The sequence below is a fragment of the Balearica regulorum genome, chromosome 5 (genome assembly GCF_011004875.1).
Source record: "Balearica regulorum gibbericeps isolate bBalReg1 chromosome 5, bBalReg1.pri, whole genome shotgun sequence".
Classification (NCBI taxonomy): domain Eukaryota; kingdom Metazoa; phylum Chordata; class Aves; order Gruiformes; family Gruidae; genus Balearica; species Balearica regulorum.
Genome location: NC_046188.1, coordinates 36,339,509 through 36,356,211, shown reverse-complemented (window position 1 = coordinate 36,356,211; position 16,703 = coordinate 36,339,509). Strand labels below are relative to the sequence as shown.

General features: G+C 35.5%; 1 protein-coding gene across 6 annotated transcripts in view; it reads left to right on the top strand.

Annotated features, from left to right (window-relative positions):
- The window catches only part of FSIP1 (fibrous sheath interacting protein 1), an 86,045-nt gene extending 69,541 nt beyond the window's left edge, over positions 1-16,504 (top strand). For 3 of the 6 annotated variants that reach the window (XM_075754133.1, XM_075754130.1, XM_075754131.1), the window contains exons 12-14: positions 12,455-12,997; positions 14,311-14,487; positions 16,253-16,504. In XM_075754133.1, the coding sequence (XP_075610248.1) occupies positions 12,455-12,997; positions 14,311-14,448 (681 nt within the window). In that variant the 3' untranslated portion in view covers positions 14,449-14,487; positions 16,253-16,504. Of the gene's footprint in view, positions 1-12,454; positions 13,076-14,310; positions 14,488-16,252 lie in introns of those variants that run through there. The other 3 variants (XR_012835679.1, XM_075754134.1, XM_075754132.1) reach the window with 3 other exon arrangements.
- Positions 16,505-16,703: the final 199 nt, after the last annotated feature.

Genomic DNA, 16,703 nt, shown 5'->3' with positions numbered 1-16,703 from the left:
CAATTCATTCTTAATATTCCAGAAGGAATGGATTTCTGATGTCTCTGAAAAGGATAGAATATCATTGTGTGGCTCGTAATGATGATGCATCTTTCTTAATTAAAACTCATTCACTTTAGCAGTTAGGTACAGCTCTCAAATCATGCCAGCCAGGTTGGTATACACACATGTAATCGTATTGTAGAGGCTATACTACTACACAGTATCATCCTTCCAGATTGCAGCTGTATCCAATCTTGGTATTTATATAGATTTTTATGTCTCTAACAACAACAGATTAGATATTTATGTTTTATTATTGTCGTTAGCTTAAAATCAGATACTTAGAACTTCTAGTACGCTCTTATTGCATCTTATGCAGTATAATAGCGCTAGAATTTGCTGCTAAACTATGTGTTTTCAGAGGTGTATGTCTTTCTATGAACATCTGTTATATTTGTCTTAGCTTGATATAGCTTCTTGGTTAAAGAAGTTATGACTTTTAAATATTTATTATCTACCCTGAGCTTCTACTTTTTGTTTCAAAATATATGATCTGTTCTTTTCTCAGTGTGTTTTACCAGAAACTCTCTATCTGAATTAGCCTAATGAATAATTAGCTTTCTGCTAACTGCTTGGAAGATGCACACAAAACACTTGACTGTGTCGTTGCCTACTGATTCAGTAGCTGTGATTCCACATAACTGAGAGTAGAGTGGTGTCCTCTAAAACCAACAATGTCATCATTAATTCATCAGAAACACAGCTGTGAACTTTGGTTGTTTTTTTTTACCAAAGCAACCGGGCATAAACATTCCAATGTGCAGTAAAGTAAGTTCCAAGCAACTGGGGTGCACAGCGCTTTGTGTTTAAGCCATTGACCTTGTAATGTGATCACACAGACTTTTTGTAAATTAATCTTTCAGATCTTATGAGTGACATGTGAACTTTGACTTCATGGGCGAAAGACAGACTCCAGCTCCAGTAGAGTCACCTGTATCCCAAATGCATGATAAATTTACATAACTTTCTTTTGAAAAATGTGAGTCTTTTGGTGCTTTCATGTCTTTTACTATGGGAATTATTAGAATTTTTTTGCTCTTTGTGCAGTGGTGTACATCACTAAGTATAAATGGGATTGTCCCAAGCTTCATTTAAAAAATTTTTTTAGCTATTCCTATAGCAATTACACATTTCAAATTGCAAAACATTAACTTTTCTGTGAGCTACATACAGCTGTACCATTTTACATTTTGGTAACTTGTTTATTGTTTCTAGAATTGTATTAATTTCCCTAAAAGTAAAATTTCTTAGAATCAGTGCTGACACAGCTGTTTTAAATTATATTTTATATATGAGCGTGTTTGGCAGAAATTGGGTAAAAAATTCAAACACTAAAATATTCCTGTATCATCAAGACGTTATTTTTTTAAACTATGAGTCTTTTTACTATAAAACCCTTAAATTTCTACATGAGCATAATTATTTTTTGTCCCTGGTGCAGGAAAGCTGGTATGCTGTATGCTAATGCTTCGTATATGCTATTTGGGCTATCTTGTTTCCTGTACATCTGTCACTTGGCTTGTGGCGTTCTCTTTTATGATGAGGAGTGAGTACAGGAGCCTGCCCAGTGTGGTTGCGTGACCTGTCAAATGCCATCATTTCTTCTAGTTACGAACATGTAGCCATCTCTTACTTACCAGGCATGGGTTTACCAGGAACTCTGGGGGCCCCAGTACAGGAGAGACATGGAGCTGTTGGAGAGAGTCCAGAGGAGGGCCACGAAGCTGATCAGAGGGCTGGAGCACCTCTCCTATGAGGACAGGCTGAGAGAGTTGGGGTTGTTCAGCCTGGAGAAAAGAAGGCTCCAGGGAGATCTAATAGTGGCTTACCAGTTTCTGAAGGGGGTCTACAGGAAAGATGGTGAGGGACTGTTTATCAGGGAATGTAGTGACAGGACAAGGGGTAATGGCCTTAAGCTGAAGGAGGGTCGATTTAGATTAGATGTTAGAAAGAAATTCTTTACTGTGAGGGTGGTCAGGCACTGGAACAGGTTGCCCAGACAAGTTGTGGATGCCCCCTCCCTGGAAGTGTTCAAGGCCAGGTTGGATGAGGCTTTGGGCAGCGCGGTCTAGTGGAGGGTGTCCCTGCCCATGGCAGGGGGGGTGGAACTAGATGATCTTTGAGGTCCCTTCCAACCCAAACCATTCTATGATTCTATGATTCTATAATAATAGAGGAAATTTATCATGCCAGCCGGAATATGGTCATTGGTACTGTTGCACATTTATTGTATGTGTTAAGCCTGAGAAAAAACTATAAGGGTTTTAATAAATGATCAAAACTAAGGTTTACTTTAACAACTAGACCTACTGAAGAGGGACCTCTTAATATTATTAAGATAAATAATATTATCATTTTGCATTTCTATTTTTTTTAAAAACAGCTGTCAAACATCAAATAATAATAATTGGTTTTTAGAATAGCTTGTTTTATCTCGGTCTTAGCTTTTCTTATTGTTACGTGGTAAATGTAAATTTTCTGGTAATGTATATTTGAATATTTCAAGGTTTAACTCCTGTTCTTGTACTAACTGAATGGATCCACCCCCCCCTTCCTCAAAATCAAGAACGGGTGCGGGCAAGCTTGAAACTCCAAACAAAATGTTTTCCCTGGGGCAATATTGTTCGTCACATTCTTCCTAAAGGCTTTTGGTTTTTCGTTTTCAATGGAAATAGAAGAGCCAGATGCAGGTATCTCATTTCAAAATATCCTTCCATTCTTTAGAAAAGAAAAAGATTCTTCATTATTGTCTTCTTTTTTTAAAAATGTTTTTTTCAGCACTCCATAAAATATATGCCCACATTGACAAGCACAGCTGCAACCTGACATTCCCTATAGAAACTTTGCACTTGCCTTGTGGCAACAAGCCCCACCAAACACAAAAAGAAAATAAAATTCTTTATCAGTTCTTTCTCTGACCTCTTATAGGCAGAGACTGAGATATGGGAGAACTATCCCTACCCTTCCTCATTTATCTATATTCATGTACAGTGATTTTTCTCTAAAAGGCAATGAGAGTTTCATAGATTTTAGATGGGATGTTCCTCAGTGAGTGTAATTATTCATGCCATAAATTGAAAGGGTCAGAAACATTTACTGAGCACTAAATGGGATATTGATTTTTTTTTTTTTTTAAGAGACTTAATAGTACTGCCATTGTGAGGTAGGATTCTGTATTTGCAATTCATATAACTGCAAATATTGCCAACTCCTCTTTCTTTTCCCCACAAGTTGTATAATTTTTGGTACTGCGAAAACTCTTTTGCACTGTCATAACTGTACTAGAATCTTTTTTCCTATTAAAAAAGAGACAAACCCAAGCCTTTCTTTTTAAAACTGTAACAATTGAAAGATCTAAACACAAAAAAATTAGTTTCATATGTACTAGACTTGGTATTTTTGGAGATGTGTCCTGGCTCTTAGTGTTGGAGTGCTTACATTTACCAATGCATAGCATGGCAATACTGTCCATGCTCTTCTATTGAGCTTTCTGTGATGAAGTACAACAAGAAGGCAATGAAAGCTAAGCGAGTGTGATACATTATGGGTCTTGCTATTTAGGTGTCTTTACAATTCAGTACTTTGACATATTTCTCAGAACCAAGTTTCTGAAAAGTGGTGCCTTGTATACCTTTTTCTAATTCTCTGTGATTTACTGAATTTCCGTTGTAATGGTGAGCTCTACTTCTTCCAATTTATTCTCTTTTTGCTTAGTATCCTTTGAATTGTGTTGTCAGAAAGGTTTCAGTTTTAAAACAATAATTTGTAAGCAAAACTCTAAATGTTCTTTTCGTTAGATTTGAGCTGGGTTGAATTGCAGTCTGAAGTGCTGCCTGTGTGGGACCTTGGGGAACTACAGTTGACGTTAGTACTCGGTTGAGGCTCTTGATTTAGGTGGCATGAACGTGAAACAAAGAAAGGAATACTATCATCTGTATTCAATGCAGAGTCAAAAACTCTGTAAGAAAATCACATTTATAAAAGAAACTGAGTACGTTTTTCCTTAGCTTGGAAAATTGAGATTGTACGTTTACCTGTATTACTTCACTGCCGGTTTCTCTATCTTCTTGTTCCGCACGCAGCAGAACTTCCTTCATAACTTCTGCTATCGGGAGGGAATATTTCCATCTCCAAAATGTGTATCACAGGTCAGGTTTACCATATACATACATACATTATATGGAAGTCAGTATTCAGAGGTACGTGTGGCTATTGATGCACAGGGCCAATTAATACGAATCGCTTTAAAAGAAACCCCTAAAGAATATCAGGAAATATGGTCTGAACTCCTAGAATACATAAACTATTATTTTGGGGCTTTTTTAAGCTTCTGCCTATAGTTGCTTTTGGTAAGTCTTTGTGGCTTACTGCTCCTTGGGCCAGTCCTTATTTTTAGTGAGACTAAGCTACACCTAACTTCATAGGTCATCTAGATCGTGTGTTTGTGGCTTCCCTGTTTCCCTTCTTATTGGATGGAGGGATTTTGTTAGTTTTATATGTGTTTTAGCACTTGCAGTGAAGTTTCTTATGTTATGAAGAAACAAATCTCCGTGTCCTTAGTTTTATTACTAATTGTATTTTCTGTTCCCCCAATAGATTGTAGACCTATAAGTATTCTTAAAATCTTAACAACTACTTTGTTGCAGAGTTTTTAAATGCTGTAATAAGATACTATGGTACAATTATGCTACACTGTATCTATTTCTTGGAAATATAAAAGCCAACATGACCAAAAGAAGAAAAATAAATGAGTTTTTGTAACAGAAAACAGCTGCAACCACATCAAGGCATTTTTGTCTACTCTACTGGCTTTGCTGAAAATTAAAGCCACAACTTAATAATATTCAAGGGAGATAGTTCTATGGAATGAAATCTGTTAAATGCTTAATAACAAACAGTTAAAAACACAAAATGGGATGTTTAGGAAACTGTTTTTGAATGCTAAATAGCCTAGATTGCAGAAGTTCTGCTTCTTCAGTAGAGGCTAGAAAAGAAAAGTCTTATTCAGAATGATGGATTGTAAATAGCAGTTCAGGAATTTGTGTCTTATGTTTTTGCACATATGTTGAATGTTTTCAAATAAAACCAGCTTGCTTTCTGACCTAAGAATACTTGAAAGTATATGAAATCAAGGGCTCTAAAACCAGGGAGCTATCCATTTGTTGAGGAAGATTGTAGAAATGAGAGAAAAAAATATACAGTGACTCATATATAACACAATGCTTTGTTTTTTTCTATCTACAAATACAGTAGCTTAGATGAGCTAAATGTTGAACTAATCTGAAGTTAGAATAGCTGAATTCTTGGAAAACATCTGTTGACAACCTTGGAGTAGATGGATTTTAAATTCAAAGTGATTTAAATCAAAGACTTTTATCATAGTTTAGTATTTAAATCAAGAGAGGTTTACATCATCATTTATGCAGCTTTTAAAATTCAGAAACTTTTAAATTAGTTTTCTAAAGAACAGTTGACTGTTATTGTTTAGTGACTACTAGGATGTGTTGACTTTCAATTAAATATGCCCAGTACATTAAGTCTGTACCTCTTCGCCCTAGCCATGAAAATATACTCTATGCACATTTAATTACACAGTTTAATGTATGTTTACTTAGAACTGTAGTTCTTACCTTTTGTTCTATTAAAGACACTGAATAAAATTTCTTCCTTTGGAGGTTACTGCTTACTAGAAATTTGTGCCTTGCTGTTTATGAAGGAAGCTGCAGTATAATTCAGTAGCAAGACAAAAGTGTTTAAAAACTATTGAAACTTAACTAATTAAAATTTTTATTATACAATATATCCAAAAATCAAATATGCTATACAGTTACGGCCAGGATTTTGTGACTTGAATCTTAGGGCAAGAGGTGTGAGAACACTACAAACACTGGTTGCAGTTAAGGAGGAGACTAGAATAACATTATAACTTTTAGGATATCTCTTAGAAACAGATTTCATTACGATGCTGGAAATGTTTAAACCAACCAACCCACCCACTCAACCTCTGTTTAAAGCTACTTGCTTTCTTGTTAAAAGGAAGTGTTATCTGCAGTTAGTGGATTGATCCTATTGCTTCAAAAGTCTTCGTGATTTTAGAATACTAGATGTGTTCTTGCATTTGTTCTTATTCACCATCAGAAGAGCAAAACTAGTTGCTTGCTCTTCCAACTCGTTTGGTTTCTCAAATTCAGATGAAACAGGATTGAACTAAAGAAAACAGAGTAAATTCAAATGCATAAAATATCTCTTAGTACCTCTGAAAGAGATTCTAATTATCAAAATTTGATTTACCAATTCATTTAACTCAGCAGACTCAGGTGCTTAGGTAGTAACGATTCCCACCCACTAATAAAACAGTCTTTATAACTTGTTTTTGTTTGAATATAATTTTTTATTTACTGTATAATAGTTTATGTGTTAGGAAGGTCAGACTTTACCAGATTTAGCCATAGTTTCACACTCACCAGTATTTTAGGAAAGATTAATTAAGTGGGAAAAATAGATCTAATTTAATTTAAAATAATTTCTATTACCCTTTATTTGCTTTTGTATTTAGGTATTATATACAATATATTCAGAATTTCCTTTGATATTCCTTTGTCAACCATTTGCTTTGTTGTGTAAAACCTACTATTCATAAGTTGGGTATTAAAATATGGGAATTTTTGTAACAGTTTTACTGTTTTGTAACAGTAAATGAAAACTCACTTACCGTTCCTTTTTAACATGATGAATAAGTCTTATGTCATATTGGCTCCTAAAATGACAGAAGAAGCCAGCGTGCTAATGGAAATACAGATTTTAATGAGTTATATTTGATATTTTAACTGCTAAGGCTTGAATCCAATACTGTACAAGTACTATATTTGGTTCAGTTAATGCAAATGGACCTTCAAAGTCATAATCTTCCTCTAATGCACATATGCATATATAGGCAAATGAGAAAATAATTATGTAGAATAACCTTCAATTACTTTAAAAATATTAGGTTTTTATTAATAAATCCATGCCTGATAGGAATGTTAGAAACTTTAGACCTGTGGGACATTTTCAAATTTTGTTTCCTAAAATTACCTTAAAACTTTGCTGAGGACATACAAATTTGGGGTTTGGTGCCCAGGGGTCAAAACTTCATTGCTAATATGCAGGCACCTAGAAAATGTTATACAACCTGTAGATCAAAAGCTGTCATGAAATGAAGCTAAAATGGAAAGTAAGCTTCAGAAAATGAAGAGTAAAAAGTACAACTTGTAGCAATTCAGAAATAAAGCTTTTTGGATCTTTGAAAGTTATAAAATTATTTCCATATGCTTCCAAGAAGAAATTCACACTTACAGCCACCAAAACCTCTTCATTCTATATTAGTGCAGTACCATGCAAACTCTGCAGCTGTGAGTAATGTAGCTTAGCATCTGTGGTATCAAATGAGAAGAAAATGATTGTAAAACATATTTTAGCTTCCTTTTTCTTTCTACTTCTGTCACCTCTGGCAACCAGTTGCTTTCTCTTTCTAAAGGGTCCAGGGTGTGGCATAGATGATGAAGCACAATTTTTCATTATTTGCACATTCAAACCGCAAGCAATTCACTGTCTATATTTGAGAAAGATAAAATAAAAACAAGTATTATGCCTCTTTATAATGAATAAAATATGCACGTTTAAATTAATTTTGCCTGCAAGAACTTGTCATAATTATTTTTACTTGTATAACCTGTAGGCTATCTTAAGGTTTATTGCTTTTACCCTTCCTTTCCCCTTCCTCTGTCCCCCTGAAGGGGGAAGAGGAGGGAGCCAGCTAGGGAGCAGCTGTGTGGTGCTTAGCTGCCTACTGGGCTTAACCCACAACAGTCTCATAAGGACATATTCCCATAATTTAAATTAGTTTACAAGTTACGGACACGAGCCCTGACTTCTGTGGTGCAAAAGAACTTTGGGCTTTTAGCCTTTCTGGAAATTGTAAGAAGCTCTTCTCCAATGACATGATGCATCTGGTTTTGTATGCAGCATGTTCATAATATTCCACAGTAGCACTGACCAGTACTGTTCATAGACAAGTGCATGGTGCTTCAGTGTGATGCATAACGGTGAGACCTTGGAGTTGATGGTGCATGTTGAATAGTGTGGAGATACAAGGCAAGGACTGCCTTTTCAAAGCAGAACAGAGCTGTCTGAGAAACTATTAATAAGTAGGAAATAACTAAAACTTCCAAAAACCTCCTGTGCTGATATGTCAAAAATCTGAATGTTGTCTCAATAGATCAGTGTACGCTTAAAATGGAGTCTTTTTTATCAGGAAGGGAGCAGTTACTTTAGAACTGACTGTTGCAGTCCTACCCATCAGTAAAAATGTAAGTAAATTGGAGCATCAGACTAAACTATTCCAAGCAGATAAACTATCATGAGAACTCTTGATTGTAATACTTTAAAATCAAGCAACAGAATATATGTTTATACACATGCCAGCTATATGAGTTCTTAAATAGTCCTGGCTTTCTAGTGCTTCTTCATTTCCTGTGTGCCATTTTATGATTATTTACTATAATTAGAAAGAATCCTGAAGTATTAGCTTTCTCCCCATGCTAAAATCTGATAAGGCCTTTCAGTGTTAGTCTGTCTGTTGCTGTGTAGATGTGGAAAACAAGCCTAAAGCTTTGAACTTGCAAGCCGGTAGTCACAGCAGGTCTGTCCACAGCGATCTACACGTTTGCATTCCTACCACATGCAGTAAGGTTTCCTCTATAGACCCATGTCACTGAGGAATTCAGCAAGGAACAAGAAATCTTCAGTCAGGGAAGGGCCACAAGTGTGTGAAAAACTAGCCACACATAAACCGTAAAGGTCATTAGCAGCCTCCTAAACTCCTGGCTAGGAATTAGTTTTTTGGATCATTAACGGTAAAAAGCCTAGGAAATGAATAGGACTCAGTGTCCTATTAAAAATTAGACAGAACAATTAAAAGGTTTTCCTATTTCTAATGGGAACCAGACCTAATAGCTCATTTTCCCTTGTCTAGTGGGCTGTTTCTGCATTTTGAATTACATTCATTTTATGTCCTTGTATTTTTAAAGAAAAATCTTGAAGTATTTTTTCTGTATGGAGTTGTAAATGATTTACAGTGAGGGCAGTGAAACCTTGGGAGAAGTAAAATCTAGTGTCTCCCTAAGATTCTGTGTGTTACTGATTCTGCGTCTTGTGACTCTAAACTTCTGGTGGGTGCAAATGTATGTGTTGCAAACTCCTAACACACTTGCTGTATTCTGCGATCCCACGAGTTAAAACGCTCATCTGGTTGCAAATGCATAGCCTTGTTTGGTGTGAGGTGTCTCTTTAGGGTATTATGTGTTTCCCCAAACACAGTTTTCTGATTTCAACAGCAGCCTTTCTGCTTTCAGTTCAATATAAATTTCTTGCTGCTGAGTGGATGACTGATGGCTATTTAAGAGCTGTCTTCTCATCTACTGTATATTTTTCCTTAACCCTAAAATGACTTTGGCACAAGAAAATTGCAAACAGTGAGCCTTTATTATTTTAAAATGTAATTTTTTGAGAGATATGTTAAATACTTTCCTTTTCCTTATCTTTGCATCCTTGCAAGCCTACCTTATAAAACAATCCAAAGGTAGGAAGAGATAAAGAAAGAACAAAAATGAGTAATGTTTTACACTGTCTGCTTTGCCTGCAGGCCTGCCACTCTGGAGGAAACCAGCCCACAAGTTACCAAAGTTTTTCAGTCTGTGTCTGCTATACACATTTCCCTCCTCATTTGCCTTAGGCTCTAAATCTCCCCAGCTAGCGCTCTGGTACTAATCAAGGTAACCTATGAGCTAATTGTCAATACAAGCCATATGATTTCCCTGAAATGAAAAAAAAAAGGAAAAATTAAATCTGGACAGGGAAAAAAAGATTGCAGATAAATGGGGTGGGGATGGGGGGGGAATAAAAGGGCAAAAGTCAGGACAAGATGACCTTCCTCACTAACGTTCATTTCATACTCAGTCACTCATTTACACCAGATGCGGAATTCCTTTCTGCAGTGAGTGAATTGCCCTGTCATTAACATAAAATTAACTCCAAATGATCTTGGCCAAGAGCTTTGAAATATGTTAGTATAGAACCACACACTCAAAAACATATGGGAAACCATGTGGGTTTGCAGATGTGAGAATCTTCTGTGATACAAATATAGTTATGTTTACGTAGCATAATATTCTGCTCTGTGGATATACTCTGGATGCAGCTGTGTTTCCAGTAGTGGTCTAACTATGTTCCTGTGGTGCTCTGCCTGCGTGAATGCATCTTGTTTCTTACAGCAAGTCCATTCTAATAATGACTGCTTGTAAACAGACATTGTCCTGCAAGTTAAAATACTCCTTCAAAATTAGGTTGAGAGTGAAAATTTGAAAAATTCCATGTTTCATTTTTGATTTGTCATGTGTTTTGCTACTAATTGTTTTTCTCTGACTTATTTTTAAGCAGTGAGTACTTTCTGCACTAGGATTAAAAAAAAAAACAACCCTGAGAAAAGTTTGAAGAGGTCATAATTTTTTCTTTGTTATCTAAATAAGTGCTTAAGATTGTGGTTTGATTTTAGTTATATAATCAAACATACTTTGATTGATACTAAGATTAGCTGAATCTCAATATAATTACCTGATTTTATATTCATCTAAATAAAGCTCTCTACACATAATTGTAGTCTGTTGATGCTCTTTTTTGTTTTGTTGTTGTTTAAAAGACCTTCTGTCTCCATTTCTTTAATGCATTTGTCTTCTTTTGTGTCTTGTAAACTCAAAGTATCTTTGGGAAGGAAATTGGTCTATGCAGGAAAAGACTAGTGAAAAAAGGTTGAGTAAATTTATAAAATTGAGTTCAAGTACAACAGCTAGTGCCTGAACTGTCATCAGTCTCGAGTAGCAGTTATTAGCTATTATTAATGTTTGAACATGTAAATACTGAATGGTGACTGAAAGTAACCTAAAATGTCTTTCTTGTTCACTTTGTAGTGTCACCTTGTAATTTTTAATAGTCACAACAAGGTTGACAAAGAAATGCTGTTGCCTTCCTGACTGAGAACTGTCCCCATTCATGAACATGAACAATCAGTTTTCAGGCATAATCCATAACCATGTGCTACGTGGGCTGTGATCTCATCAGGTCATATACATCAAACAGGGTCATATAAATGCCAGTAGTTGGATAAGAGGTCTTCAGGAAAAAGAGAAAAAATCAGCTAGACATCTGATATTGATCTTTCCTATGAAATGACAGTAGCTCCATGCTCTAGCACAATGTAAATTCTGTATAATAGTCATTACATGGTGAATAACATCATTGTTTGCCATAAATCACTGCAGTCTTAGGGAGTTCATCAGATTGTCAACTGATCATTTGTCTCTTGGAGGTTGTGTAAAACCAGCATGGGCACATGTATTACACATATCTAAAATACATCTTGTACTGTTCATTATAATCTTTAAATTGTCAGGGAATGATGTGCTTCTCTATTACCAAGGAGCATGAAGGACTGTAAAGGCTAGAAGGAACTCCCCACTGCAGAGCTCTCTAAGCAAAATGTCCTTTGCTATTCTTCACCATTACCAGCTAATATCAGTCATTATCTTTTTAATATCAAATTTTAAGAAATGTCCAGTAAAGGAAACCTGCATGATAAAATCATGGGAGTGTGCCACTGAATAAGAAATTGAGTGAAAAGATACATCTGTAAGCTATCCAAGCAGTGACAGCTCATAGAAAGCAGTTAAACCATCATACAGAAGATGAGGCTTTCTGCTGTCACATGTCATGGGACATACTTGACATGGTAGGTCCTGTAGATGAGTAACTGATGTGCTTATTCTCACCTGGTTGAGAGAGGCTATGTTGTATTTCTACAGTGAGCGGCTGGCAATACTTCAGTCAATATGTGACAATTGTTGTGGGTCAGTGCTGTCCAAAACCATTTTTGACCCCAGTTGCATCTCCCCAACAGCTGAAAGTCTTTTAGCAATGTGCGGTTTTGCTTTCAGTAACTAAAATCTTGAAGCGCGTGTGTGTCTGTGTGTATACACGACAAACCAGGATACATGAAAAAGTATATATGTGCTTTGGTAATTACAGAACAGTGATATCTAGTGGAAGACTAAGCAAAATCAAAGGCCTCTCAGTGCCTTGTGGTCATCAGACTTCTGTCCTAACTTTTAGCATCTAATCTATCTAGAACCTAATGAAGATGTTACATACACGAGGTAATTATGTAAATGTATATTTAAATTCACTTTGAACTGAAAAATATTGATATCAGTTTAAGAGTTCTGCCAGTGCTTTTGTATCTCTCAAACTGCTTTAGGGTGCTGCTTTTCATTAATTATATTTTGACAGAAGAAATTCTTGCCTCATTTTTTTTTTTTTTCAGACTGAAGAACAAACGGGCCTCTCTGAAGAGCAGCTTAAGACCCTTCTGGAAGAATGTATGCAGCCTCGGAGAACAATAAGCAACGTTACCATGCCAAAGTCTCAGGAATCTCTTTCTTGCGGATTAAGTTCCCCTTGTTACACAAGTCAAGACTCCACTTTTCACTCCACATCTACTCTTTCCAAAATGTTAGTTGAAGACCATATTGTAGGGATGTTAACGGCTCAGGAAAAGGCTGGACTCGAAGACAAAAGCTTATGTGTTAATGCAGAAAGTGAAATGCCTGGCTACTATATCAGCAAAGCATTGGCTGATAGTCACTTATCAAAGGATTCATTGGCCCAAAAAGAGGAACCTGATGACTTAGAAGGTTTACAGAAGACGGGAGATAAGAGTATTACTGAAGGTTACTTTATGTCAAGAGCACTCAACACAAAAAGGTTGAAGAAACCTTCTTTCTTGGGTGAACCATTATATTGCATCAGCATGAACAATGAGCCATCCACAGAGGCTGACATTCTCGGCATACCACTGCAAACCAAAGTTGGTGAGACTCTTAACAACCCTTTAGAATAGGCTTTTGATTATGATGAAAAAAACCCAAGCAGGTTCTCACCAAAGGTATGCACCAATACACACTGATTATTACGGTGGGGCAAGGATAGACTTTTACAAAATGTAAGACTGTGCCATAAATAATACATACAAAATAACAGAATGTTTATTAAAATTCTTGCCCTGACGTAATTGACTATAAGACTAGGACTCTTATGAAATATAATATTGATGTTGATTAATTCTGTCAACTGGAAAACAGCGTTGACAACACATATTGATTATCTTTTTGGTAGTAGAAAGTCATGTTCACTGTTCGGTGGCGAGCAAATATTCTCCCAGTAGTTGGTATAACAATTCACACAAAAATCCAAGTGTTGAATTTTTTTAATAAGATACACTCGGTAATATAGAAACAAACATGACCTAGCTATATTAAAAATAATAAATTGCTTTCAGGGAGTTCAAATTTATGCATAGAAGATAAAAAAATTAATAAATACTGCATAATTCCTATAAATTACTTTTAGTTCAGTATAGAAATTGTAGACTTTAACCAGCAAAAAAATTAAATTCACCCTATCTGGTATTATAAAAAGATTTTGGAAATGTCTCTATTTTTTATGTCCTTTACTTAAATGCAATTATATAGTGATATTGTAATCTAAATCTACATTTAGATTTTTAGCCTAAGACCACTTCTCTTCCTGGAAAGCAAACTGTTCAAATAAACCAGATTTTAGGTGGGTCCATCTACATCTTTCATTTCTTTCATAAAAGTTGTGACAGTATGAAGTTGTTTGTGATTAAAGTGCTATAGTTTAATTGTATTAGAAAGCAATACATTTTGCTAGGTTTGCCAAGACAGATCTTTGTTGTACTGGTAATCTATTCTGAATTTAGAGAAACATATTTTCATGTTCATTGGTAATTTAGAAGAACATTCTGATACTTCTTTACTATGTTATAATTTCTTAATTATGATCACAACTGTTTCTTTGATAGTTTGTACTTAACCTTTCTACACTGAAGGGAATGTTAGTATGATTTCAAAGTGATTCCACCGATCAGAAAGCAAGAAGGCTTGTTATTGCTGGTTTTACACTGCCAGACAAACTTGGTATCCAGACTCACTTGCCATACTTGCCCATTATGAGATTTAGGCCATAGCTGCAATAGGAAGAAAACAGAAATACAATAGCTGTAGAAAAGGTTGGGGGTTTGGTTTGGGGTTTTGGGGGTTTTTTTTTGGTAGGTTAGTTTTCAACTAACTTCACATGTCAGCTTTGCTCTTCATGTAGATGCAAGCATCAGAAGAGTGGAGCAAGGGAAGAAGGAAGAGGTCTGCCCCAGAGGAGAGTGGGGTGGCAGTGGTGGCAATGGGGAACACCGCAGAGAACCATCTCTGCCAGGGGCAACCTGACCTTGTGCAGGATTAACATGACTACATAGTACACCACCACCTTCAGCAACCAACAGTGAGAAAAATTCAAGTTTGACTTGACTGCCTTCACAGGAATTAGTACAGTCAGAGTCAAGTATGACTCAGCCTCAACTACCTTCTCTCCTTATTACTGTTAAGATGGGATCTGTTAAATCAAGCAAAACACCATGCACTGTAGCCCCTATGTAGTGAAGTGAGCAGGTAACTGTTTATACATGTTGTAGTAGACATAGTCACTAAGAGGTAATTTTATTGAAAAAGGAGATTTCAGCTGTTAAGTAAATATCCATATGGGACATCTCATGGTAAAAGTCTTTAAAGTGAATGTGTTAACGTTATCACACAATAATTTAAATATCTTTGAGTCATAAACATGCATTGTGTTAGGGCAATGAAATAGAATGTTTCGATTATCTATTTTCAGTAGCGGCTGAGTAATGTTCAACTGTACAGACCTCAAATCTGTATGGTTAATAAACATCTTGAGTTTATTATAATTTTGCTTACCAAATACTTTTTGGGGGAAAAAAAAGTGTTCTGAATTTTTGGAGTCTCAAAATCTTTTCATTTTTACTAAAAACCTAAAAACAAACCCAAGGATATAATTACAAGTATCATTACGTCATCAGGCTTTGAGTCTTTGTGTCAGCGTCTGATTTTTAAAAACGGTGTGAACAAGTAATCTTTAAGCACAATTAAAGCAAGTGCAAAATAAAACCCACATCAGAGGTTTGTAATTGTTTGTACATTAGTGCCAAGTATTTTGCAGTTATCCATAAGTTTAATTATATTCAGATTTATTGTATTCTGTTAATATTACTCTAATGCTAAAATACACATCTAAAATTAGCATTTAAATAGAGAGCAGTCTATTCTTACTGTTTTTTTCAATGTACTGCTTATGAGAAAGTATACAGCATAAACCAGAAAACCTTGATACCTTTCCATGGAATTAATTTGTTTCCCACAAAGGTGACTCAGTTCTATCTTAAGCAATTATTCCATGAGCAAATAGCTGTGATTTTTATCAAATTTGCAAAGTTGCCTAATGTATTCTATAGGTAAGCTTGCTGTTAGTTCAGACATGATTAGATGTGCTAATGGATGGAGGAATGGAGATCCTAGTGGAGTCTAGTTTAAGGCAGATGGAGGTGTCAGGTGTATTTTTCTTTTTAAGAGATATATACATAGTTGAGCTTTGTTATGGTCTTAATTCTAAAGGTCATTTAGACATATGTGCATAATCTTCTGTAAACAGTTTGATTTTTCTGGCCTGCTACACATTGTTTAAACTCTGTATAGTGCTGTGGAAGCAAACAAAACTGTTTGTGTCAATCTGGTTTAGCAGAATTTTGGTTTTGCAGTCATTATGGTACTGAAGTCTGCGATATAGATTTACTGTAATACATTATTTAAGGAAATCACAATTATTAACACTATTCATATCTATCTCTATATATTTGTGTGTATATATATCTGAAGGAAACTCTCATGTGCTTTCAGAGATAAGTAATTCCTGCTTCTTGAAAGAATTCTTGAATTTGCATCAGGGTCATATGCATGTAAATATAGGTGATGTTTATGGAGCTAAACAAAAGCCACTTACCCACATACAGATATGAAAAAGTTGTTATTTCTGAGTTGTATGAGCCAATTGGTAATTATTTCCAGCTCTTTTTTTTTTTTGACTATATTAAGTTTTAAGTAGAAGTTCTATTACAAACCGCTGTTGCTTTTTCCTCTTGCAAATACTATTGTGCTTGCAGCATGTCAGCATATGATTCCTTTCTTTTTTACAGATGACATGAAGATTGAAAGTTGAGAGGAGATGGATTATATGCTTCTTTACACAACGTTTTTTCTAAAAGTGTGGTTTTCAGACACTCTGAAGGCAATGAATTATCATTGAAAACTGTTCCATGAGGTGATTTATTCTGAAGAGATGATTATTATCATTACCAGATAGTGTTGCAGTTTGATTTCACAATAAACTCTTGCATTTCATTAAATTTCCTGGGAGCATTCTATCTAATAAATGAATGTACACATTTGTGTGGCTGTGTATCTGATAGGTGTGTTATCAACATTATTCTCATCCTAAATCCAAAACACAGCACTATACCAGCTACTAGAGTTAATTTTCTTTCTATCTCAGCCAAAACCAGGACAGTATCCACCCCTTATTCCATACCATCGGACATCATGCACAGGTCCTATACTTCCCAATACATTTCAGTTAATCACCATCAC